Source organism: Mesoplodon densirostris, chromosome 6 (assembly GCF_025265405.1).
Source record: "Mesoplodon densirostris isolate mMesDen1 chromosome 6, mMesDen1 primary haplotype, whole genome shotgun sequence".
NCBI classification, from domain to species: Eukaryota; Metazoa; Chordata; class Mammalia; order Artiodactyla; family Ziphiidae; genus Mesoplodon; species Mesoplodon densirostris.
Genome location: NC_082666.1, coordinates 110,803,300 through 110,827,378, shown reverse-complemented (window position 1 = coordinate 110,827,378; position 24,079 = coordinate 110,803,300). Strand labels below are relative to the sequence as shown.

The 24,079-nt window shown below is 39.4% G+C and overlaps 1 protein-coding gene across 3 annotated transcripts; it reads left to right on the top strand.

Annotated features, from left to right (window-relative positions):
• Positions 1 to 65: 65 nt before the first annotated feature.
• On the top strand, positions 66 to 23,054 carry NOL8 (nucleolar protein 8). 3 transcript variants are annotated; one of them, XM_060102401.1, is made up of 17 exons: positions 66 to 82; positions 1,376 to 1,541; positions 2,476 to 2,538; positions 3,921 to 3,999; positions 5,387 to 5,522; positions 6,040 to 6,110; positions 7,740 to 9,597; positions 10,854 to 10,967; positions 11,448 to 11,570; positions 11,857 to 11,947; positions 14,764 to 14,902; positions 15,557 to 15,634; positions 18,193 to 18,464; positions 19,994 to 20,120; positions 20,693 to 20,763; positions 21,890 to 21,969; positions 22,671 to 23,054. In XM_060102401.1, exons 2-17 carry the CDS (start codon positions 1,403 to 1,405, stop codon positions 22,719 to 22,721), a joined length of 3,492 nt encoding a protein of 1,163 aa, XP_059958384.1. In that variant the 5' UTR covers positions 66 to 82; positions 1,376 to 1,402; the 3' UTR covers positions 22,722 to 23,054. The 3 variants fall into 3 exon arrangements, with proteins under 3 accessions (XP_059958384.1, XP_059958383.1, XP_059958382.1); XM_060102400.1 differs by lacking the exon at positions 66 to 82 and adding an exon at positions 138 to 336; XM_060102399.1 differs by lacking the exon at positions 66 to 82 and adding an exon at positions 346 to 431.
• Positions 23,055 to 24,079: the final 1,025 nt, after the last annotated feature.

Sequence of the window (24,079 nt, the reverse complement as noted above, 5' to 3'; positions counted from 1 at the left end):
TCCGGAAGCACTTATGGTGGGGAGTCTCTTTATTTTTCTTCCCCTCCCTCACTTCCGCCGACCATATCCAGGAGAGCACAAGGTGATAACCCTCTGCAGTTTGAATTAGGGAATTTTAGTTTGGGGTCTTTCGCGGACTTTGAGGCAGAGGACGGAGGGATCGCGGTCTCCCAGAAGCCTGGAAACGAAATAAAGAGCACTGGGGAACTGAGAGTGGTAGTGGAACCTTAGGATGCTGGGTTGGAAATCTAGTAGGAAGTAAGAGAGGCAACACTTGTTGGGACACGTGACTAGAAGTTACGGCCCTAAACTGCGCGGGATGTAAAAAACGAAGTGGTGAGGAGTGGGTTTGGGGCATGGGATGTGCCGAGGCCATCTGGCCTACCTTCTCCCTTCTCGTCTTTGAGTCTGCTCAGAGGAAGAAGGCTAGGGTGGGTAGGTTGGGGGCGGAGGAAGCTACCAGGAAGATGTAGGCCGTGGCTCACGCCTAGATCAGGAGCGATGCTCAGGGCTTTTGGCGCTGTTTTGGGGTCGCGCGTGGGAGGAGTCTGGGAGCTGAGCGCCAGCCGGGTGCCAAATGAGATTAGAGATCTCATGAAAAGCTGCAAATCTCAGTACCTCTGGAAGAGTTTTCCTGAGTCCCTTCTAATCCAACAATCTCCCTAGTGTAAAGAATTACAGGTTCTGAAATTAGATTTGGGTTATAATCTTGGCTTCACCGCTAATTCTCTGAATGGCACTGGGAAAGTGACTTAACCTCTCCTGCTAATCTGAAAAAAGATGCCTTCAAACTATTTTGTACAACGCTGGCACGCAGTGTTTTTTAAAAAGTCTGTATTAGCTATGATATCAGTTGCTCTTTTTATGCCTGAACAGCACTTTGTAGATATTTCTGTTGTGACATAGTATTGCAATTGCTGCATTTGCTTACTTCTTATGTGACTGTGAGGAGCTTGAGGATTGAGAGCTTTTTATCTTTTCGTGTGCTAACCTGTCCCATCCCATTTCTGTCAGCGTTTGTTAAAGTGAATGAATAAAGGAAAAACACCTAACAATATAGATAAGTAAAATCGGGAGGAGTAGAGTGTAATATTGTGGTCATTTAGAGGGAAAGTATGTGCCTGTACCTGTGTCTGTGTAGAGGTACTGTTCCAAAATGCATTCATGAAGAACGTGGATGTAGGCCTTGAACGGAGTCTCCGGAGATAAAATTTGGAGCAATACAATAGGAAGTGAAACACAGCTCCAGGCAACCAGTTTGGCATAGAAGGTTCAGGGAAAGGAGTTGAGGGTTTTTGTTTGTTTTGTTTTGTTTAGATTTGAGAGGATTTAAGGGAAAGAGCTCTTCTCTGTAGATAATTATTTTTTCCACTAGAAATACTTGAGTGTATGCCCAGCCTTGATGAAAGCCAACAGAGAAACGAAGCGCCTTTTTGTGGGTGGCCTTGGCCAGAATATTTCTGAGGCAGACCTACAAAATCAGTTCAGCAGATTTGGAGAAGTTTCTGATGTGGAAATCATCACTCGGAAAGATGACCAAGGTAAATTTATAGTTCTTCATGGGTAGTTAAAGGCAAATATAACTGAAGTTAAGTATCACAAAATAAAGGAACCCAAGAGATGAATGTTAGCCCTGAACACTGAAAGTGATATGTATCTCATTACATGATACTGTTGTAGTAACCCCCCACCCCCATCCCTCCCCCTCCTATGTTCTGGAGGTGTTATGTGTGACCTGGAACTTGCCCAGAATTATGTTTCTGAAATCAAAAATTTCTAAATTCCCAAACATCCGGTTTTTGTTTTTGTGGTGGTGGGGGGGGGGGGGTTGGGCATACAGCTTGCTGGGATCTTAGTTCTCCAACCAGAGATTGAACCCAGACCCTCAGCAGTGAAAGCGGGGAGTCCTAACCACTGGACTGCCAGGGAATTTCCAAACATCCAATTTCTGAAACATGTAGCTTTCAGTTTTCAGAGCTAAAATTCTAATAATTAGTAGGGTCCTGTTAAGTAGAATGTCACTAACATACAAACATGCAAAGTGTTTCCTTAACTGAGTACTTAACATTTTTCTCTTACGTATTTTCTTTTGGAATATTTAGATAATCATGCTTGTAAAAAAATGCAATCTTGGGCTTCCCTGGTGGCGCAGTGGTTGAGAGTCCGCCTGCCGATGCAGGGGACACGGGTTCGTGCCCCGATCCAGGAAGATCCCACATGCCGCAGAGCAGCTGGGCCCGTGAGCCATGGCCGCTGAGCCTGCGCTCCGCAACGGGAGAGGCCACAGCAGTGAGAAGCCCGTGTACCGCAAAAAAAAAAAAAAAAAAAAAAAATGCAATCTTTGTATCCAATGATAAATAAACAAGGTTTTCCTTTGAAAGAGTAAGTTTCTAAGAGCTCTTTTTTAAATTTAGAAACTTAATAATTTTTACATTGTTCTCTGGGTACGAATTTAATTTTTTTTTTTTTTTTTAGGAAACCCACAGAAAGTCTTTGCATATGTCAACATCAGAGTAGCAGAAGCAGACCTGAAAAAATGTAATGAATGTTTTCTATACTATTTACCAGTCCATGTCACCATGTAATTTGGAATAACTTTTGTTCTAAATCTAAACATCCACCTTTAACTCATCCTGAGGGTCAACGACGATCAAGAGAATTTCCATATCCTACAATTCAGGAGGTTTAGGTTCATTCCATAGTGAATGACATACGGTAGCACATTGCCAGTGAGTTTGCTCAAAAATGACATTCTCAAATATTGTGGATAAGGGACCACACTTTAATAGAAACTGCCTGTTACACATATCCCACTGGATATTATGAAATACCCACTTCCCCAGTGTGTTCATTTCTCAGGCAACTAATTCTTCTTATTAAATGCTCTTAGGAGAGGGGTTTAGAATATGCCCTTATTAGATCATATCCTTGAAATTATGAAACCTCCATCGATAAGTTTAGTAAAGCTGAGGGCCACCTGTGACCTTCAATGAATAAAGAGGGGGAGATAATTCATACTTCCACTGATGTAGTAATACATTCTAATTATTTGGAGACTGAAAAGTCAAAAGACACTGAGCGGGAAACATGCTAATAGAGAAGGAGGGCCACTGGCCTTTTGTAATTTCATTTGCAAAAAATTGATTCGTTCAGTTAGGAAATAGATATGACAAATATGTTGCAGTTAAGAACACATCAGTTCTGCTGTGTGACCTAGCAGTTTATTTAAACTAGAAGACCCGGTTTGCTTATCTGATGTATGACCAAGATACTGCTTATCTCATAATATTACTGTGAAGATTAAGTTGAATAATATCTTTGTGCTTAGCATAGTACCTACCTCATAGAAATTTCTGTTAGTGGTAATTATTAAGGAAGCTGATAGCAGATGTTGAGAAAAATCAACTACTAGGGCACAGTAGTTTAAACACAGTTTAGTTGCTTGCAGCTAATATGTTTGCAAGTTTCACAGTGATAATTAGTATGAGGTGATAAATAAAAGTGAGGTGCTGCAGGATTCCAGTGTCCTCTGATTCACTCTAAGAAAATTACATTAATGTTTTATAGTTTTAGTGTGGGAAATAACAATGAAATGTTAAATAAATACCAGCCATTTGCCACAGATTCCTGACATTACTTTATAAACAAATGACAAATTTTGCTTTATGGTTTACACATTTGCCTCATTCAAATCGTTCAATTACATGGGGAGGTAGGGAGTGTAAGGATCTAATAAGTGGTCAAGATGAGAATGGGACCTAAGCCTTCTCCTTCCAGGTCTCATTTTCTTTATCCTATTTCCTCTGTGTCTTTGTGATAAGCAGGTTTTCTTTTTTTGGTACTAACTAAGTAGTAAAAGCACATGCTGAAATATATTTTTGCATTGCCATGTACTTGGGTACTGATTCTTTGCTTTATAGGTATGTCTGTTTTAAATAAAACAAAATGGAAAGGTGGAACTCTACAAATTCAGCTAGCAAAGGAAAGTTTTTTACACAGGTAAGATTTGCTCTACATGATTTGACCCAATGTTTTTTATATTGTAAGTGGTTTTATATGTTCACTTAATTGATTTGAAACTATCAAATAATGTATTATTACAGTTTTAGCAAATATATGCATTACAAGTAGAGCTAAAATCCTTCTTAACTGTGACTCCCTGTGACCCCAGACCCCACCAAAGGAGATGATGTAATGCTCCTATATACATATATTTTAACCCATAAAAATATATACTTATTTCAGCTTTTTAAACACAACCTTTTGTGATGATGTAGGTCTTCCCCCTTCTTGTAATGACTGTTTAGTACTATTTTAGAAAATGGCTGTGCCACAGTGTAGTTAGTCAACGCCCACTCATAGACATTTAAACCATTTCCACTTCCTCTTGATAAGAGAAGACTCTTGAGGATGGTCCCTCGGGGGTTTATGTCAACAAAAGGAGTTGCTATGTCATATAGTTAAGCCCTTTTAAAATTTTAATAGTACCAAATTGCTTAAGTTGACTTTAGGCTGTTAATGAAAGTGTCATACAAAAACATAAAGATAATAGGAAATCCCTGTATGAGAGGCATAAGATTAATTATGCATGTGATTTAAGAACAAGGCAATGTAAAAACTATTAAAGCATTTTAAATCCTAAAAGTATTCTTAGGGAGAAAAGATTGTATGAGATTGGGTGCTTCCAAAATAGGAGATATTTTAGGAATGTACAGATGGAGTGACCAAGAGCGTTTTAAGATTGTTCTGGGCCAAAGAAATGCCACAAGGAAAAATAAGGTCTAAACTAAGTTTTGAGGGAGTGGTCTGGTGACGAAGGTGAGAATTTGATTTTGTTCTTCAGCTGGGGGCCTCTGTGAACAGGGTAGTGATGAGATTTTCATTCAGCAGCACTTTGCTGCCTGTTATATGCAGGAACCGGGGCCCTAGCCCTGAGCAGGTGAGCACACAGCGCTGCTGCCTTGGAGTATCTATGCAGTTGTGCCTGGGGAGCATGAATCTTAGAAGTTGTAATATAAGGGCGACAGACCAGGGGCAAAGAGGCCAATGAGAACTGGTCAACACAGTTGACCAGGCCTGTATAAGGTGGTGGAGTTTGAATTGGAAGGTTGAGTTGGCATTCTGCATTCTCTTTGTTGTGAGAGTAGAAATATTCAAGACTTAGCATATTAGGCTCTGAAAGACACCTCTTCCTCATAAGGAAGAGTGAAAAGATTAAGGATAGATAAAATGCCAAAAGTACATAAGTTGAAAGGGAAAAACTGAGAGACCCTAAATGATCTCTATAAAGTTAAACAGCTTTACAGTATTAAAAAACAAAACAGAAGCACTGTTAATAGTGTGGTTAGTTATTTTAACTCTTATTTATATTTTCTGTTGGATTCAGATTGGCCCAGGAGAGAAAAGAAGCAAAAGCAGAGAAAGGAAAATCAACAACAAGCAACACCAACTTGTTAGAAAAGATGGGAGTGGTGGATTTCCATTTGAAAGCTGTGCCAGGGACAGAAGTACCAGGGCACAAAGTGAGTCTCCTCTGGTAGCCTGAGTAGCTCAGGAACCAATTCCTGAGACCAGGTGACCATGAGCATCATGTTTTAAAGCAACTGCTTTTTTCTCTTGCTTTGAAGCAGTTAACATAGATAGTGCTTTATGGTCTTCAAATGCATTTACAACTCTTGGGAAAGCACAGTTTTCCCCCGTTTTAGAAAGAGAAATCAAAACCCAAGTGGAGGCAAGTCTCCCAGGGGGTATAGGTGGTGAGGAGTGCAGGCAGGTCCCACGTTTGCCTTTTTAATGGCTGTTATTTGTGTAGCATCCTACATGGTTTATATGAGATCGATAACTGCCCCAATTTTCCTTCTTTCTTTTTCCTTTCCTGATACACTTTTTTTGAGCACTCGTGTTTCATTATCAGAAAACTGAACCCAACGGTAATCGTGGTCCACTATGAGTTCAAATATTTTTAAGTGACATTTATGCAGTGTGATTAATCTTTTCCATTTGTGACAAGTATAGTAAATGTATTTTTTTTTCTTTTAGAATTGGGTTGTGAGTAAATTTGGAAGAGTCTTACCTGTCCTTCACCTAAAGAATCAACATAAACGTAAAATATCCTTAGCAATTGACCTTTCAGAGAAATGATTGTTTACTACGATGTGGATATTTGCAAAAGTTTACTTCATGCCTTTAGAATTTCACTGCCTCTGTCAGTAAATCTTTAGATGTTTGTGTAACAGTTTTTATGTTCCCAATTTCTAAGTAAGGTAAGACTCACCTACCTACATGTATGAAACAATTAGAGGATAATGAGAGAATGTAATTAGGTTTTATGCAAGTGATACAATTGATGATTGTTAAAGAAGCACGTTGACGTACTAATTTATACCTCATTCTTCTTGTTTGACATGGATTCAAAGCCATTGCCAAAGGAGCTAAAGAAGGGCAAGGGAACACAGCACAATCATTAAAGAAGGCTTTAGAGGAAGTAGGATAAGTTTCACATTAATAGAAAAGAGATAGGAAGGAGTCTAGGAGAGAGGAAAATAGTAGGTAGAAATGTGTAGACAGGCAGAAGAATGGTGGATGGAGAAATAGTATGGAACCCAGTAGGAGCAAATTCAGATGCCCATTCCCCTGAGGAAAGGAGGTCAGATTGTCTAAGACCTTGAATTCCTAGTGTCATGGACTTCTGGGCAGAGGACTTCTCTATTCTTTTAGCTCTAACCCTGTGTGTCATGGGAAGCAGAAGCAATTTCAGGTATTTCGAACAGAGGTGTGTCCTCACTGTTCACGGCTATTGAGGCCCCTGGAGCCCTGGCCACAGCTGCTGGTTCTGCTGTCCCTGCCAGTGGCACTAAAGTCAGGGAAATACTTCTTTCTTCTTCACCTTCCAGCTTCCCACCAAGGGTACCGCTGACAGCAAAGAGGAGGATTTGGAAGGGCAGTGTAAAGCCAAGAGACAATAGACACTGTTTGGCACACCTCACATATAATTGCCCATATATTCAGTAGTTACTAAATGAACAAAGGGACTTTTCAGTAGTGATAGATTAAAGCAACTTATACTTGTCTATTCATATGTTTTAGGAAATCAGCAAATGCCAGCTGTCACTACAGCACAGTGACATTAACTAGAATCTTTCTGGACAATGTCAGCAACAAAGACCTGATAAAGAATTATTAGCCTTCTAAGAAAGACCTACAAAATGCAGAGAGAGAGTAAAATGTGAAATGGATGTCATTGAGCTAAGAGAATCAGATCTAGGGTGAGCCAGCATTGAGAAGACAGGAATGGCCAAAAAGTTTGAGAATCTTTGAGTCTTAAGTTTGAGATACCAACACTTAGTACCTAGCTGTGCCCCCTCTGGGTTCCTCTCTATACTCCGCTTTATGGTATTAGCTCAGTAGATAGACTTCTCAGATTTACAGAAAAGTCTTGTGACCTCTTGTACCTAGAATATAATCTGAATCAGTTTGCTGTGATATACACATGCAGCCCAAGTAATTTCTGCCAATTAATAGTGATGGTTCTTGTTTTTCACTCTGGACATGCCATGGACATGTCCGTTCCAAAGACCCTGCATCACCTAATTAAGTCCTTATTTTGTTTGATAGGAAACTGAGGGTAAGATGAGTCAATGACTTGCTCAAGATTAAACAGTATTCTTTTTGCTTTACCAGTTTGATAGGTTTTTCTAAAACCTAGTGCCTTTGTTTTCTTCCTTGACTGTTGGTGACATCATAAAGTATGATCCCTCAAAATACTGCCACAACCTAAAGAAAATAGGGGAGGATTTCACGAATGCTATCCCTATATCCAGCCTCACTTGGGAATTGGAAGGAGGGAACGATCCTGTGAGTAAGAAACGACGAGGAGAATTCTCTGACTTTCACAGCCCTGCCAAGAAGATAATAAAAGTGCAGAAGAATGAGGGTTCCACTGCATCTCTGGCTTTGAGACCAAAACCTAGTAGCATAATGGAGAGTCCACATTTAATACAACAGCAGGCTGCACAAAATACACCTCATAATTCCATTACTCCTAAATCACCCTGTGTACCTGATTCTGATAGTCAGAAACTTAAAAATGTAGTTTTTCAGACTTCTGACTTAGAAACTACCAAAAAGAGAAATAGCATGTCTGATGATGATATTGATTCTGAAGATGAATTAAGACTAATGATTGCAAGAGAGGAAAACCTAGAGAAAACTACATGGTCCTCAATAAATGGATCGGAAAATGATCCCTTTGAAGTTGTAAGAGATGATTTTAAATCACATTTTCACAGATTTCATACTTCAACAGGTTTAGGCATCAAAAATAATGTCTTTTGCCTCAGTAGTGAAGATAATGTTATGGGAAATGATTGTGACTCTGATTCAGGAGATACAGATGAAATCATTGCAATGAAAAAAAATTCTGATAAGATCAAAAACAGTGTAGAATTTTCACAAACAGAAAAGTCTATGCACAAGAAAACTTATTTGAAAAATAGAAAAAGGTGTGATCTTTCTGTTGATTGCATTAAAGTACAAAAAAGAAAAAACAAAGAGATAGCCCTCAGTCGCAGAATTAAGCCTCTTAGTTGTGAATCTCCGACTGAGTCCAGTAGCAGTGAAGATGCTGATTCTGTATCAGAATCAACCGAGTCTGAAGGAGATAAGGAGTATAACACCATGATGAAAACCTGTCTCCATATGAATCTCACTTTAGCTGATTTGGAACAGTTGGCTGGCAGTAACCAGGAGGCGCCAAAAGAAGATACTGAGAGCAATGGCCGGAAAACCACTGCCAAGTCTGACAGGGCCTCCAAGAGCCACAGAACTCCAGGTGGCCTCCACAAAGGCCAACAATGTATTCATCCTGAGGAGATTGTGGCTTCCCTTTTAGAAGGAAAAGAGAACCCACATGGAAAACAGGAACCAACGGAAAATACCTTAAAGCCAAAATTCCAGGCTTTCAAGGGAGTAGGCTGTCTCTATGGAAAGGAATCAGTGAAAAAATCCTTGAAAGAGAGTGTTGCCTCTAACAATATTAATAAAGATCATAAATCCTTGAAACTTGAGGATCCCAGGAGCATGTCCATGAAAAAATGGTCCTTGTATGCTAATGGCCCATCAAGTAAACTGACTCTTTTCCAACGTGCAAAGAAGGCAAATGACTCAAACCAAATTCAGCCTCAAAAGAGACAGTCTACTTCTGAGAGCCAGGCTCACAAGGTGGTATTCCCTAGCAGTTCAGAAAAGGGAAATGAAAATCCTATTTCTAGTCTATTGCCACTAAAAGATAAGAAATCTTTGAGTCTTGGTGCCAAGACTCCCAGGAGAGACTTTGATGAAGACTGTTGCCACGGGACTAGAAATTCAGGAGAGAGCTCCGAAAAGAGGCCTGATCTGTGCAGCCGCAAGGCCCCTGAGAAATCACCAGAGGTCTCCTCCAGGAGGGACCCTCAGGGAAGCAAAACTGACTTCCCATCAGATGTTAATGCTAAGGATAAGCACGCTGAAGATAATCAGAAGCGTTTGGCAGCCTTAGAGGCAAGGCAGAAAGCCAAAGAAGTACAGAAGAAGTTGGTTCACAATGCTCTGGCAAATTTGGTGAGTATATTTTCAGTCTAGGGGTTTAACAAGAACTCGTTTCCAAGTCCAACCTTTCAGCTCCTTTAGAGCTGAATGTTTGTGTTTTGTGTCCTTGTATCTTTAGTATATCCGGATATCACTTTAGAAGCTGTAACTGATACAGTTAAGTGATATGTCCTAATATGTCTGAATTTACATATAAATCACTTGCCAAGTGATTCATATCTTACCAAGATTTACTGTAATGAGTCTTTATTCATTCTTTCAACAATTGTTAACTACCTATGAAATTCCAGGCCTTCACAGCAAGTGCCAGATTTACAGAGAGGATCACTGTTAGGTGGTTGGTATTGGCTTACAGTGTGGTGGACAGAAGGTCACAGTTCAGTTCCATGGGATGAGGAAGAAGTGCGCCTGTGTGCTCTGACAGCACACTGATACCAATTTGTTGGCAGTGGTGGGGCAGAGGTGGGTGGGGAGCCGGCGCTTCCTCAGCTGAACTGAGTCCAGTGTGAAAGGATCAGTGGGAATTGGTCTGGCAGAGGTAAAAGGGTACAAAGAGAGAGGAAAGGCATTCCAAGATAAAGGAACAGTTTGTACAAAAGTGAATATTTACAATCAGTGTGATTAAATATATAGAGTACAAGATGGTGAGAAATGAGATGAGAGAGAGAAGTAGGGGTGAGGTGTGAAGAGGCTACAGGGGTTGGACTTTATTCTCAAGGCTGTGAAAAGTCTAAAGAACTTGAAGCAAGGGAATGGAGATTAGTTGTGTATATATTGGAACAGGAGTTGGCAAACTAGAGCTCACAAGCCACTAGCCCATGGCCCATTTTGGAAGAGCCTCCAAGCTAAGAATGGTTTCTACATTTTTACAGGGTTTAAAAAAGAAGAAGAAGAGAGAACCAAAACGATATGTGGCTTGCAAAGCCTAAAATATTTACTCTCTGGCCCTTGACAGAAAAAGTTTGCCAACTTCTGTTTGGGAAAGATGGTTCAGGACATGATGAGAACAACAAATCAAATGGGACAGACAGCCTTTGGGAGGTCTTGAGCCAGAACCAAGGCAGTGACAGTGGGAATATATTTTTAAAATAGCAAGATGGTCCAACTGATGGGACTTGGTGATAAACTGGAAATGGAGAGAAAGAGAAGCTTCTATCTTGGGATGATGGCAGCATTCACTAGATAAGAAAATAGGGTCAGAAATAGACTTGCTAGGGGAAGGAGATGAGGGGTTGTCTTAAGGGTAATGCTTTTGATGCCCACTCTAGGATGGTTATTCAGAGGACAAGCCAACGCACATCATCTTTGGTTCCAACAGTGAAAGTGAAACAGAGGAGACATCCACTCAGGAGCAAAACCATCCAGGAGAGGAACCAGTAAAAGTAAGAAATTTAGGGTGGGCATTCCTATACTTTTGCAGATCCATTTCTGCATGTTGCATACCAAGACTTGCACACAAATGCTGGGCTCAACGTAAAATCCTCTGGGAGCCACAGTGAAACCAAGGGCTCCCCTGACCATCACGCATGGATACCACAGGGGCCTTAGAGATTTTCTCCCACATAAATCTATCCTCCACATCATCTGCAAAGTGACATCAATATTAGTGAAACCCTGCAGAAGGTGTTCACACATTTAATAACTCCCCCCATTCCAGGCTGCATTAGGAGCCTCTGGATTTAGTGACCCAAGGGGCCAAGTAGCTATCACTGAGTCAGAAGTTTCCATTCTAACCACCATCCAGTCTTTCCTGGGAGATGCATCTGGGTTGTTGTTCCATACATGTGAGGAGGAAGATTACAAAATGAAGGAAATACTGTCTTGGTTATTAATAAATGTTTCTGTCTTTACCTATGTAACAGGAGTCCGTGGGTGGAGCCTCTGGGAAGCTCTTTGACAGCAGCGATGATGAGGAATCTGGTTCCGAAGATGACAGTAACAGGTTCAGAATTAAACCTCAGTTTGAGGGCAGAGCTGGACAGAAGGTTAGTGAAGACTGAAAATAATAAAACTTGCAACATGTCCTTATTTTTCAACATAGTCCTTAAATCTCGGTTAGTGCAGGCAGACCTTGACCCACACTCCAGTGTTAAGGTGTTTATTTTGATAGTGAGTCCTCCATGAGCCTCTCTGATTGGTTCATGGGTCGGTGAGGTTATGCCAACATCCATGTAGTGAACTTCATGGCATGGAGGTATACTTGGAAGGTCTTGTTTATAAGTAATTTCTTGGGAATATGGCTGTCAGTTGTCTTTGTGTTCTGTCTTACAGCTCATGGATTTGCAGTCTCTCTTCGGCACTGATGACAGATTTCGCATGGACTCCCGATTTCTAGAAGGTGATAGTGAAGAGGAACGGGAAGGTAAATGCCTGATTGTCCTGATGTCAGAGCTGGGGGACCTTGAGAAGTCATGTGGTCTAGCTTCTCCACTTAACACATGGAGAAACTCTGTACCCCAAGACACTGAACTGTGGAGCTTGTAATCCAGTAGTTAGCTTACTCGATACTTCTTGAGTTTGTTTGTACATATTAATTTATTTATAAAATTTTCATTACCTGAAGCTGCCAGAAAAGATGGGAATAGTTAGCATCCACCAAAGGTACCATCTTCCATCATCCTGTCCCTGGCATTAGAGAGAAGGCAAGGACCCTACCTGGCAGTAGATCAGGTCCTGGTGAGGCTGTGGAAGACAGTTGCATCACGCTCGGCTTACTTAAAGGAAACGTTTATCTTCCTTCCAGCGTGCGTGCTGGGTGCAGGTTTTTAAAAACAATGTACCATTGAATGTCACTCTACGTAAATTCATCCCATGTGAATAGGTCTAACAGCAGTGATGCTACCAGAAGCATCCTGATTCTGCTCTTACTTCCTATACCATTTTCCACACCAGTGGTTCCAAACTTTCTCTACAAGATCTTCTCCTCTTATCCTTTGCCAAAGACCTTACCTCCTACCTCCTACCATCCTCACTTGAGGATGGCCACCTCAGGTGAGCTCCCTGCTTTCCTTTCCAATCTCAGAACTACTCTGTCCTTACTTTCTTCCTCTTCGTGAGTTAATCTAATCTGCATCTTAATCTTCCTCATTCATGCCTCCTGTTAACCTCCTTTCTTATGTGCATCTTCATACTTTCCCTTTCTTCTGTCTCTTCCCTCTTTCTACAGACATAGGTCTCATAGGTTCAAAAAGCCATTTCTTCAACCCTGCCAGTCTTCAAGTTGCCACTCCCATCTTTTTTCAGTTCTAAACCTGAAATGAAAAAATAAATTGCACCTAATTTAGAAGCAGTTGGCTTTTTATTGAAAATACCACCTCTGGAAATGATGCTCTTGATTCTTTGAGGTGATTATTGTGTATATTGTACACTTCTGAAAACAAGTGTTCAGAGAGTAAGTTCTCCAGGATCCACAGCAAATTATGTGTCAGAGCTTCTCACTCAAAATTCCATGTTGAAAACAGGAATGGACAAAACCTTGGGAATAGCCTAGAAGCTATACGTAGAGTTTACTTTCTAACTTCTGCCACTTTTGTCTGTCTCTTTACAACTCTTTAGTATGCGTTGCCTGCACATACTAACTGGTTCACCAGATGCAGTGGCACCTTCCCAAGCTTCTTCAGCCTGCCTGTAGCATTTGTCACTGTTGATCCTCCTTTTTGAACTGTTCTCTTCCTTTTGCTTCCATTGCACTATAACGTCCTTATTTTCTTCTTAATTCTTGGTTCCTAATTTTCGCTTTGCCTTTAGATATGTAAAGGTTCTGTAAGTCCCTGTGGCTTTAACCTTCTTTTGTGCGTGAATATTTTCCAAATCTGGGTCATCTTTGCCCCTATTCTGCTGAGCTCCCAATTACTCTTTTCTCAATGCCTGATGGATATTTCTCACAGGCGTCCCTGAACGCGTGTTAAAATGCAGCAAATCCCAAACTGAATTTACTCTCTCTCAGGTGCTCTGGACCCTTCTGTTTCTGTTGATGGTACTTCCATTCTTAGGGCAGTCAGACATAAAATCTCTGTCTTTTATTTCTTTCCTTCCCAACTTTTGAAGCTGAATTTTTTGTGAGTTGCACAAAGACTGTCCTGCAGGTAAGCAGCCTACAAATACCTTGCAGCCAGTCTACAAATACCTTGAGCCCTTTCTAGCATTGTGTTCTATTTCCTAATGGTCAATATTAGGGTAAAATTGAAAGTACCATTTTTTGAAGTCAAAAATTGTTGAATATTAGCAGTTTCATATGGTTTAACCTAATGCAGTAGTGTAAACTCTTTGAACTTTCTTATTTCAATGTATGTGTTCATTTTTTCCCTTGCCTGGCATGCTCTCCTCCCTCCTCAGGGGATCTACTTGTCTTTCCTACCTTAGACTCCACCTGATTTATAAAATATTTCTTAATCCAATTGAACATAATATTTACCTCTTTTGAACCCTTAGACACTTTTGGGTCATCTCTATAGAGAACTATTCAAATCAGCATTTTATTCTGTTTATTTCTGTTACTTGGTTGTTTATATCCTGCAGTAATTTGAAAAGGTCTTTAAGGCTTACTTAGACTTCTTTTGTATTTCTACCTATAATCCAAACTAGCTGTTAAATGTTTAACTTTGTTCTCTGATATTTGTCTGTTTCTAGTAGCTAAGGATAACAAGCTTCTAGGCTTCCACAGTGCCCTGTATGTAGGCTTTCTTCCTGCAATATTTATTACTGAATCTAAAGGCTAAAGTAACTGTCTACTAACATCATATTAATAGTCAGTAAAATTAGCATCTTTCACTATCTTTCATTTTTAGATTTACATGTAATTTAGATTAATTTTTAGAAAGTTAAAAAATCAAAGAATCTCTAATCACTTTAGTTTTATAATTAGTATCTTGCTCTATTACATTTGTCAATCTTTACCTTAAAAACTTTTAGACTTGCCACTGAAAGCCATTAAATTCAGATTTCATTTTTATAATTACAAACAGAAATGGGAATTTTGTTTGCTGGTCATGCAGTTTCTAGATTCACTATGACATTGGGGATCTTGGGGATAGGGGGGTTAGCAAAACAAGGTTTAACTTTTCTTCTTCGTATCTTAATGTGCTTTGCACATGTTTACGTGCTTCATAAATATTTGATTATTGAGACTTCTCAAGTTATGTTTGCCAAGAGATGACTAATTATCCTCTTCCCTCTAAGAAATAAATGAAAAGAAAACTGCTGAGGAAGAAGAGCTTGCTGCAGAAAAGTTGAAAGCCCTGAATGTTGTGCAGAGTGTTTTGCACATCAACTTAAGCAGTTCTACAAGCAAAGGATCAGTAGCTGCTAAGAAATTTAAGTATGGTTTATGTTTCATCCCATTCTGCCCTCTTTTCCTTTGCCATAAAACGAGGCCATTTTAAACTTCCTGGGGAGAGCAGTTAGCAACATGTATCAGCCCCTTAAAATTTTACTTACCTTGACCTAGTGATTCACTTCAAGAAACTAATTTTAAATTATTTCTGTATTTATTATTAGTAAAAAAAAACTGGACAACTGTTTAAATATTAATAAACGTAACTGTTTACTATGGAAAATTTCCAGCATATAACTTAGAGAGACTAGTGTAATGAAACCCCTGTGTACCATCACCCAGCTTCTACAATCACCAACATGTGACCAGTTTTCTCTTTGATACCTTTACTCACTTCCCCCTACTTCCCTCACTGACATATTTTATGCAAATCCCAATAGCATATCATTTTATCCATATATATTTTAGTATGTTTAAAATAATATTAAACATTTTTAAAGATCCAGGACAAGTCAAAATGAGATAATTTAAAATATGATTGCTTCTAAGGAGCTCCTAATACACTTCTTTGATATTATGTGCCTTTTTCTTGCTCAAAAAGTGGAATTGCCCTGGTATTGCATTATAATTTGCTATTAGTTTTTTGCATTAATGTTCTGAATTGTCTCTTCCAACTTATCACTCTCCTTTCTTTAATAGGGACATCATACGTTATGATCCAACAAGGCATGACCATGCCACTTATGAAAGAAAAGGAGATGATAAACCAAAAGAAAGGTATATTAAGCTACTACTTTCAGTAGCAGGTTCATATGAATTAATCTCATTTCAGACAGTGAGAAAAGTAGATAGTAACCAATATCACATCCACTGGTCCCCATTGTATTTAGTTTAAGAACAGGGAAGGGGGAAGAGAGGAATTATTGATGTGGTGGAGAGTCTTACTTATGACAAAGGACTCTCATGCATAGAAATGATGATATGTGCCCCTTCTCTAGTAGGTGTCTTCTACTTACATTAGTTTCCTGTGGCTTCTGTAACAGATTGGTGACTTAAAACCACAAAAATTTTTCTCACAGTTCTGGAGGCTAGGAGTCTGAAATCCAGATTATTGGAAGAGCTGTGTTCCCTCTGGAGATTCAGGGGGAAAAAACTCCATTTCGTGCCTCTCTCTTAGCTTCAGGTGACTGCCAGCAATCTGTGGTATTCCTTGGCTTGTGACTATATTATTCCAGTCTCTGCCTCCATCTTCACGTGGGCTTCTCATTTCTATTTGTCTCTCATCTTTGTGTCTGTTAAAAGGACACTTGTGATTCCATTTAGAGTCTGCCTGGATAATCTCATCATTGCAAAATCCCTAACTTTATTACAAAGACCTTTTTTTCGAAATAAGGAAATATTCACACATTCCAGGAATTAGGGCCCGGACATATCTTTCTGGAGGCAACCATTCTATCCACTGCACTACCCTAGTGTGGTAGGAGTGTCTATTTCTTATAGATATGCTGTCATTTTGATAAATATGGCAAATATATGGAGCAACCAGTAACTGCCTGATTTAATTTCTTGATTTTCCTGCTATTTAAAATCACTAAAGGCACTGTGGTATCCTGAATTAGATCCTGGCACAAAAAAGACACTTGTAGAGAAACTGGTGGGTTGGGAACAGAGTCTGTGTTTAGTTAATAGTAGTGGACCAGTGTTAATCTTTTAGTTTTGACAATTGTATCATATCTATGTAAGATGCTACCTTGAGGGGAAACTAGGTGAAGGTTATTTGGGAACACTGTTTACAGTTTTTCTATAAATCTAAAATTATTCCAAAATTAAAGGTTTCTTTTAAAAAGAATCGCAGACCAGACCAAAGTGAAACTAACATAAACATTCCCTGCAATGTAGGATTCCACATTGCAATGTGATTCTGGGTAGTCTCTGGAGAGGTTGCCGTCAAAATGTTCCTTGGGGCTTCAGTCTCCGAAGGCCTGCCTAAGCCTCGTGATGTACTTCCAAGATATCTCACTCACATAGCCGTTAGCCAGTTACCTTGTTGGCTTCTCCATTAGGCTGCTTAAGCGCTCTCATAACACTGACCCAAAAGAGACATAGAAGGAGGAAGCCACAGTGTATTTTATGACATAGTCTTAGAAGTCACACAGTGACACATCTGCCTTACTCAATTTTCTTGAAATAAGTCACTAAATCCAACCCATACTTTTATAGGGGAAGGGGAGATTAAGCACTCCTTCCTGAAGAGAGAGGCATTGAGGCATTTGTGGACATATTTTAAACTACCACAACCTGTCCTCTGGTCGAAAATTGTTTTATATTCCTACCATATGCAGAACATGCTCAACCCTGCTGTAGACTCCCCAGAAGTCTCACCTTTTTATAGTGTCAGTTCAAAATCTAGGATGTTGGGCTTCCCTGGTGGCGCAGTGGTTGAGAGTCCGTCTGCCGATGCAGGGGACATGGGTTCATACCCCGGTCCAGGAAGATCCCACATGCTGCAGAGCGGCTAGGCCCGTGAGCCATGGCCGCTGGGTCTGCGCGTCCAGAGCCTGTGCTCCGCAACGGGAGAGGCCACAACAGTGAGAGGCCCGCGTACCGCAAAAAAAAAAAAAAAGTTTCTCTCTGTAAGATAGTCTCCACCAATAAGATGATCATTTAGGACATTATTATTTTAGGTAATATAGTTAGAATATTTGGCCTAGTAAATAGAGTAGGCTCTAATAGAAAAGAGGATTTTAATCTTTTACTAGCTAAAAACTCAACATTGGAGGCTGCCATGTAACTCTGGTTTAAGATCAAAGAGAAAAACATATTCCTAAATAGAGAGCAGGTTGATGGTAATAGAAAAATTTCATTCCCAGACTAGATTTAGCACATTTATAAGGCATTTCTAAAACAGAATTATGAATAAATCCTTTAATGCCAGTGTCATAAAACTCATAGAATTTTAGAATTTGAAAAAGTCTTGTAAGTCATGTGGTTTAACATAGTTCATTTTACAAATGAGGATACTGAGGCCCATTGCAGTTAAGTAATTTTCTTACTCATAGCTAATATCTTAGGTGTGACTTCTGAAATGTAGTTCAGAGGATAAGAGATAGGAGAATATGATTCTTGTTTAATACTTGGAGCTGTTTGAATTAGTTTTGTCTATAAAAAGCTTTTTGGTTAAGGTTCTGCCTTTATGAGTTTTATATGTAGATCCTCTTGGTTGTTGAAAGGATGGGACTAAAGTTATCCAAGGTGTTTTTCTTTCCTGATTTCTGGAAATTTTCCAAAAATTGACTTTCTTTGTGATGCACATATCTCTATATATGTCAATGCAGTAAAGCAAAACGAAAGAAGAAAAGGGAGGAAGCTGAGAAGCTACCTGAGGTATCTAAAGAAATGTACTATAACATTGCTACGGATTTAAAACAAATATTCCAAACTACAAAAGATACCATTGAAAAGGAAGACAACACACCCTGGGATGAGGACTCTGATGGAGAGAAAGCCGAAGTAGTCCAGGACCCTACAGCTCTGATGACTGGGGATGAACAGCCCACCGGGTTCACATTCTCCTTTTTTGATTCACACACTAAAAATGTAAAGGAAGGTACATTTCTTTTTTAACCATTTTCATTTAAAGCGGTTTGAACTTAATTGATTGAATCTACTGTAACTGTAATGATTTAACATTAGCTGAAGAAAGGATTCTTTCTTCCATCTGTATAAACAGTATTACAGTATTGCAGTCAGCATTACATGACCATAAATGTACTGTGCCTAAAGCTGTGTTTAACACAGTAAGAAATTGTTCTTGCATTTGGAAGCAAACTTCTAGATAGCTGCCATATGAAGGGAAGCCAGAGAATAATGTGCAGCATCCCTTCTAATGCTGAGTAGAAATAGTCATGAAGAAATATAAGAAGTCATATATTTAAATAGCTTTGTATCTTAGATGCAGTTGGAGAAGCCATGACTTCAGGAAAACCAGTGCTATATGGTAGGGAAAGGGAAGAAATAGGTAACCCTTGCTCTATACAAATATGCTATGTCATCAATACACCAGTTGTTTCAAACTTTATCCTTGGAGATTTGTCAGAACCTAGAGAAAAGTATCAGCACCAGTATAAATAATTTGGCATTCCATTTCAGGAGGTTTACCTCTGAAGTCCTACATAGTCTAAAAGTTAAAAACACCTATTCCTTAGGAAGTTGCTCCTCACCTATTATTTAAGATGAAGTGTAGCTTTTCTGGAAGTTCACTGTAAAAAACAAGATATACCTATACAGGAGAATACATGCACAGCTAACAATAAGCTCTACTTTAAAGATCATCAGTTAAAGTAGTATCCATGTGTTTAGCAGGAGAGTATTAAATCCCAGCTTTGTAGTGCTCCAGAGAGAGGTCTAGCAATCTAGTAGTTTTTCCAAAATTGTTCTAAGTAAGACACAATATATCATTGCTCTGCTTACTTCATTCTCTTGCCTGTGTTGTCCATTTGAGTACCAAGGTCAGTCCTAAACTGTTGAACAGAGTTGATATGATATAGATACTGTCTTTAATTCTTCTAACTTTGAGAGCCAAGTGTGAGAAAATGGCCTTGAAATGAGTACTAAGACACCTCAGCAACCTGGGAGCTGTGTTTTGTGTACTTAGGAAATTATGAGGACTTGTGAGGTGATCACCCACATCTTATAGCAGAAGCTTTTTCAGCAGTTTTAGAAAGAGGTTTTGGGAATTGAAAATATAAAGATATGTTCCTTTTCTCGTTTATGAATAAGCAGGAAGGCAACCTGGTTTCACTGCATCATGTTCAGTTTAGGCTTCTCATGCTAGCACAGGTGCCATGCTTTTTTTGTTTCTTTTAAATTGCGTTGCTCGTTTATAAACCTTTAGTTTGTATATCTTTTTATAGTGTTACTATATTCCTTATCAGATCACCCTAGCAATGCCCAAAAATATGATAATAGCTTCTCTCAATATTTGAAAATCTAAAAAGATACTACATATTTTGAATTAATGATTAAGATATTTGAAATTTAGAAATATGAGTGCATGGTGAAAGTAAATTAGTGTGTCCACAAATAATCGGTCGTTAGGTTACAATTGTGTTATCTTTCATTGTCATGACGATATAGAGACCTATAGAGTTGAGGCAGTGAAACCTGGGAAGATTGCCTGGCAGGGAGACCCTCGTTTCCAAGACAGCAGTTCAGAAGAGGAAGATGTTACTGAAGAAACAGATGACAAAAAGCCCAGCCCTGGGTAAGTAATGTGTTTCTGTCCAGGTTTATTTCATAATTCATAAAATCTGAGTTAGACATGCTTTAGAAATGTTATAGAAGTATCTAAGCTTAGGTTCTCAAGACAATTTTCTTTTTTTGGCTCCTTCAGAGAGTTCTGTAGCCTTTTTGTAATTGGGAGCATGTTTCCTTTTCCTTGAAACTTGGGTAGACTGGGTGGGGGATATGACGTGCATGGGGAAGAAAACCTGCCACTGAAGTCCTTGATCTGGAAAGAGTATGCTTCAGCTCGTTGGCTGCTACCCCATGGGAAACGCTGGCAAATTGGGTAGCAATGCTGGGGTGAGAATATCAACAATCTACACAGGGAAGATAGAGCTTGTACTTAAGTAAGTCCTCGTTACCAAAGTTTCAGGTAGAAGAGAAGAATGTTGAATAGAGAAAGGGTGGTATCACTTTAACTCAGGAAAGAAAAATGAGCAAAACACAAAGCACATATATTTAAGGAATAGTTCATTTATACTTACAGTGTAAACATTTCTTAAATATTGAAATTAAGTGGCCAATTCTCTCTCTCTTTCTCTCTCACTTCAGAGAAGTATCATTACCTGAGAAAGAGACCACTAGATATTTCTTTTTCTCTAAGAATGATGAGAGACTTCATGGTAAGTCAATTTTTTGATTAAATGGTATAGAACAGGTAATAGTACAGCTCTCACCATAGCGCATTCTGATATACTAACACGCATCCACGTAAGAACTGATTGGGAAAAATTCTGACCCTTTGCAGTGTCATGTGCTTTAGCCCCCTCTGTTAGACAGGTGCATGTTGACTTGCAAAGCTCTGGAAAACTGAAAGCTCCCACTCGCCACCTCCCTCACTTGTTCACTAACCTCAACAAGGGCTTGTTTTGTTCCAGGGGTTTGCTGAGATACTAGACATACAAAACTCCTAAGTCTTTAGTACCCTAAAAAGTTCACATGAACTATCTCAATATCTTGTAATAACCTATAATGGAAAAGAATCTGAAAAAGAATATATATGTATAACTGAATCACTTTGCTGTACACTTGAAACTAACACAACATTGTGAATTAACTATACTTAAGTAAAAAAATAGAAAAAAAAGTTCACATGAAAACTCTGAGGCTGTTGATGAACTCATTTCTTTTTTTTTTTTTAATGTATTTTATTTATTTATTTTTGGCTGCATCGGGTCTTTGTTGCTGTGCGCGGGCTTTCTCTAGTTGCGGTGAGCGGGGGCTACTCTTTGTTGCAGTACATGGGCTTCTCATTGCAGTGGCTTCTCTTGTTGCAGAGCACTGGCTCTAGGCGCATGGCCTTCAGTAGTTGTAGCATGCGGGCTCAGTAGTTGTGGCTCACAGGCTTTAGAGCACAGGCTTAGTAGTTGTGGTGCACGGGCTTAGTTTCTCCTTGGCATGTGGGATCTTCCTGGACCAGGGCTCGAACCTGTGTACGCTGCATTGGCAGGCAGATTCTTAACCACTGTGCCACCAGGGAAGGCCCAATGAACTCATTTCTTAAGCCTAACACAAACAGAAACCAAGTTACATAATAGTAAGTGGTTTATAAACAGTAAAATCCTAGCAGTTCTACATTTTCATTTTGTAAAGAAAACAAGATATTTTTGAAAATTATCATAAATCGGCTGGGGGGTGGGGGGGACATGGTCTTAACTAGAATTGAAGACCTTGATAATGCCAGCACTAGAATATTGTCTGTTTTAATATTAATGGGCTGTCTTGTCCTTCTTTATTTTCCCCTTTTAGGTTCTGACTTATTCTGGAGAGGAGTGGGAAGTAATATTAGCAGGAATTCTTGGGAGGCCAGAACAAACAGCTTGCGTATGGTGAGTAGTTGTATCTTCATATTCATTGTCTCCATATTAATTAAAAAGATATGGTGGGGCTTCCCTGGTGGTGCAGTGGTTGAGAGTCCACCTGCCAATGCGGGGGACACGGGTTCATGCCCCGGTCCTGGAGGATCCCACATGCCGCGGAGCAGCTGGGCCCGTGAGCCATGGCCGCTGAGCCTGCGCGTCCGGAGCCTGTGCTCCGCGACGGGAGAGGCCACAACAGTGAGAGGCCCACATACCGCAAAAAAAAAAAAAGATATGGTGTTATCTTTGTGTTAATATTTGCCTGGTGTAAGAATATAGGAGGGCATGAAACTTAAGATAACTGAGAACATGACTTAAATGCTCAGAATTATAGTGCTGGAAGAGAAGTTTTAACTTGTTTAATTCATTCAACCCATGGTGCAGTAAGGAGACTGAAGAGTGGCCCCATTGAGTGACTGGAATGAGTTCTGGCCATGCTTATTAAGTAGCAGGAAATCATAAGACTTTTGAAAGACTGAATTACAGTTTCCATTGTAAACACTTAAAGCCAAAAGTTTGAATATCCCCTGTACATTCCAAGTGAGCACTTCCAAAATGGCTTCTACAACCCTGACACTGAATAACCTAAATTTTACTTTATAGTTCCTAAACACCTTGGAAAGTATTTACCGCTATTTTTAACAAAGGCTTTCGGTTTTATGTTTTTCTAGGACTGTCGGAAGAAACATAAAGATGCCAAAAGGAGAGTGAAACCAAAATAATAATGTCATCATTAGTTTTGATACTGAATGTGAACAAGGCTCACCTGTGGAAATTAGAGTGATCTAGAAAATAAGTTTAGCCGACAAAGAATTCAGAGTGAAAGAATATTCAAAATTTTATCTGATGGATATCTTTCTGGTTGCTTTCTTTTTCTGTAGATGTCCTCTTCATTTGTTCCTAATTACTTCAAATAATTAACCTGAACATTTATTTTAATGAAGCACAAGACAGTCCCTCAAAATACTTTTCGTATATAATCTCTTTGCCCTCCATCTTCAATAACTAATGGCTATCTTCTGACACAAGGTGTACATAAAGCCTTTTAAAATATATGGATCAGAGCACTTGTATTTTCCAAGTTACGTTTCGTGTGAATTATACTTGAAATATTTCTGATTGTATCAAATACACCTTACCTCCATCTTGTGGTTTTTGTTTAAGAGGTTGAAAACAAATCAGCCTTGAGTTCTGTACTTGCGTCCTGATGAATAAGCTAACTGAAATGCAGGATATTTCAGACCAACATCATGGGAGAGTTCTGTGAGGACCAGAAAAGGATGCCAAATGCAGAGTTTTCCTGTCCTTGGCCTCCATGAATTGAGGCCAAAATTCTAACTCTCAAAATTCTAATTAGACTAGAGGCTTTTGAAAAATCCAAGTGTCTGAAAGATATGTAGTCCCAGTTAGGAGTCAGGACCCTGGGTCCAGATAGGGAAGCAGATTTAATACCTCATTAAATCAATGTGGCTAGGATTCAAGACAGATAAGCCTCTATCAAACTGGGCTCTGTACAAAATTATGCTATATATAAAGTCCCAAGGGATTATCATTGAGCCATACTGTGTATATCTGAAATTAAGTATTTATTGATTTACATCTTGATCAAATATAAACTCTTTGAGGGCTGGGATATCACCTGGTTTGTTAACGGTTACGTCCACACTGCCTAGAACTGTGTCTAGCACTAAGTGGATGCTTAGTAAACAGGGTCCAAGGAACTAAGTAGCTGAAAAGTCATCAGAGATTCCTGTGTTTCCAAGACTTCAGACTTTGTGTAAAATGGAAACCACCACTCAGGAGGATAAATAATCCAAATATTCCACCTTCTCTTGATGCTGATTATATTTACACCTTCTTATGTATTGCTGCGTAGCAAGCCATCCCATTAACAGTTGTTCATTTTCCTCACAAATAAGCAACTTGGTCAGGACTCAGTGGGGACTGCTCATCTCTACTCCATGTAGTATCATGGGAGTGGCCCAGCTGGGGCTAAAGGATCTATTTCCAAAATGGACTGCTCACTCAGTGCCTGTCCATTGGTTTCCTCACAGCATGGCAAATAGGTTTCAGGAGTAGG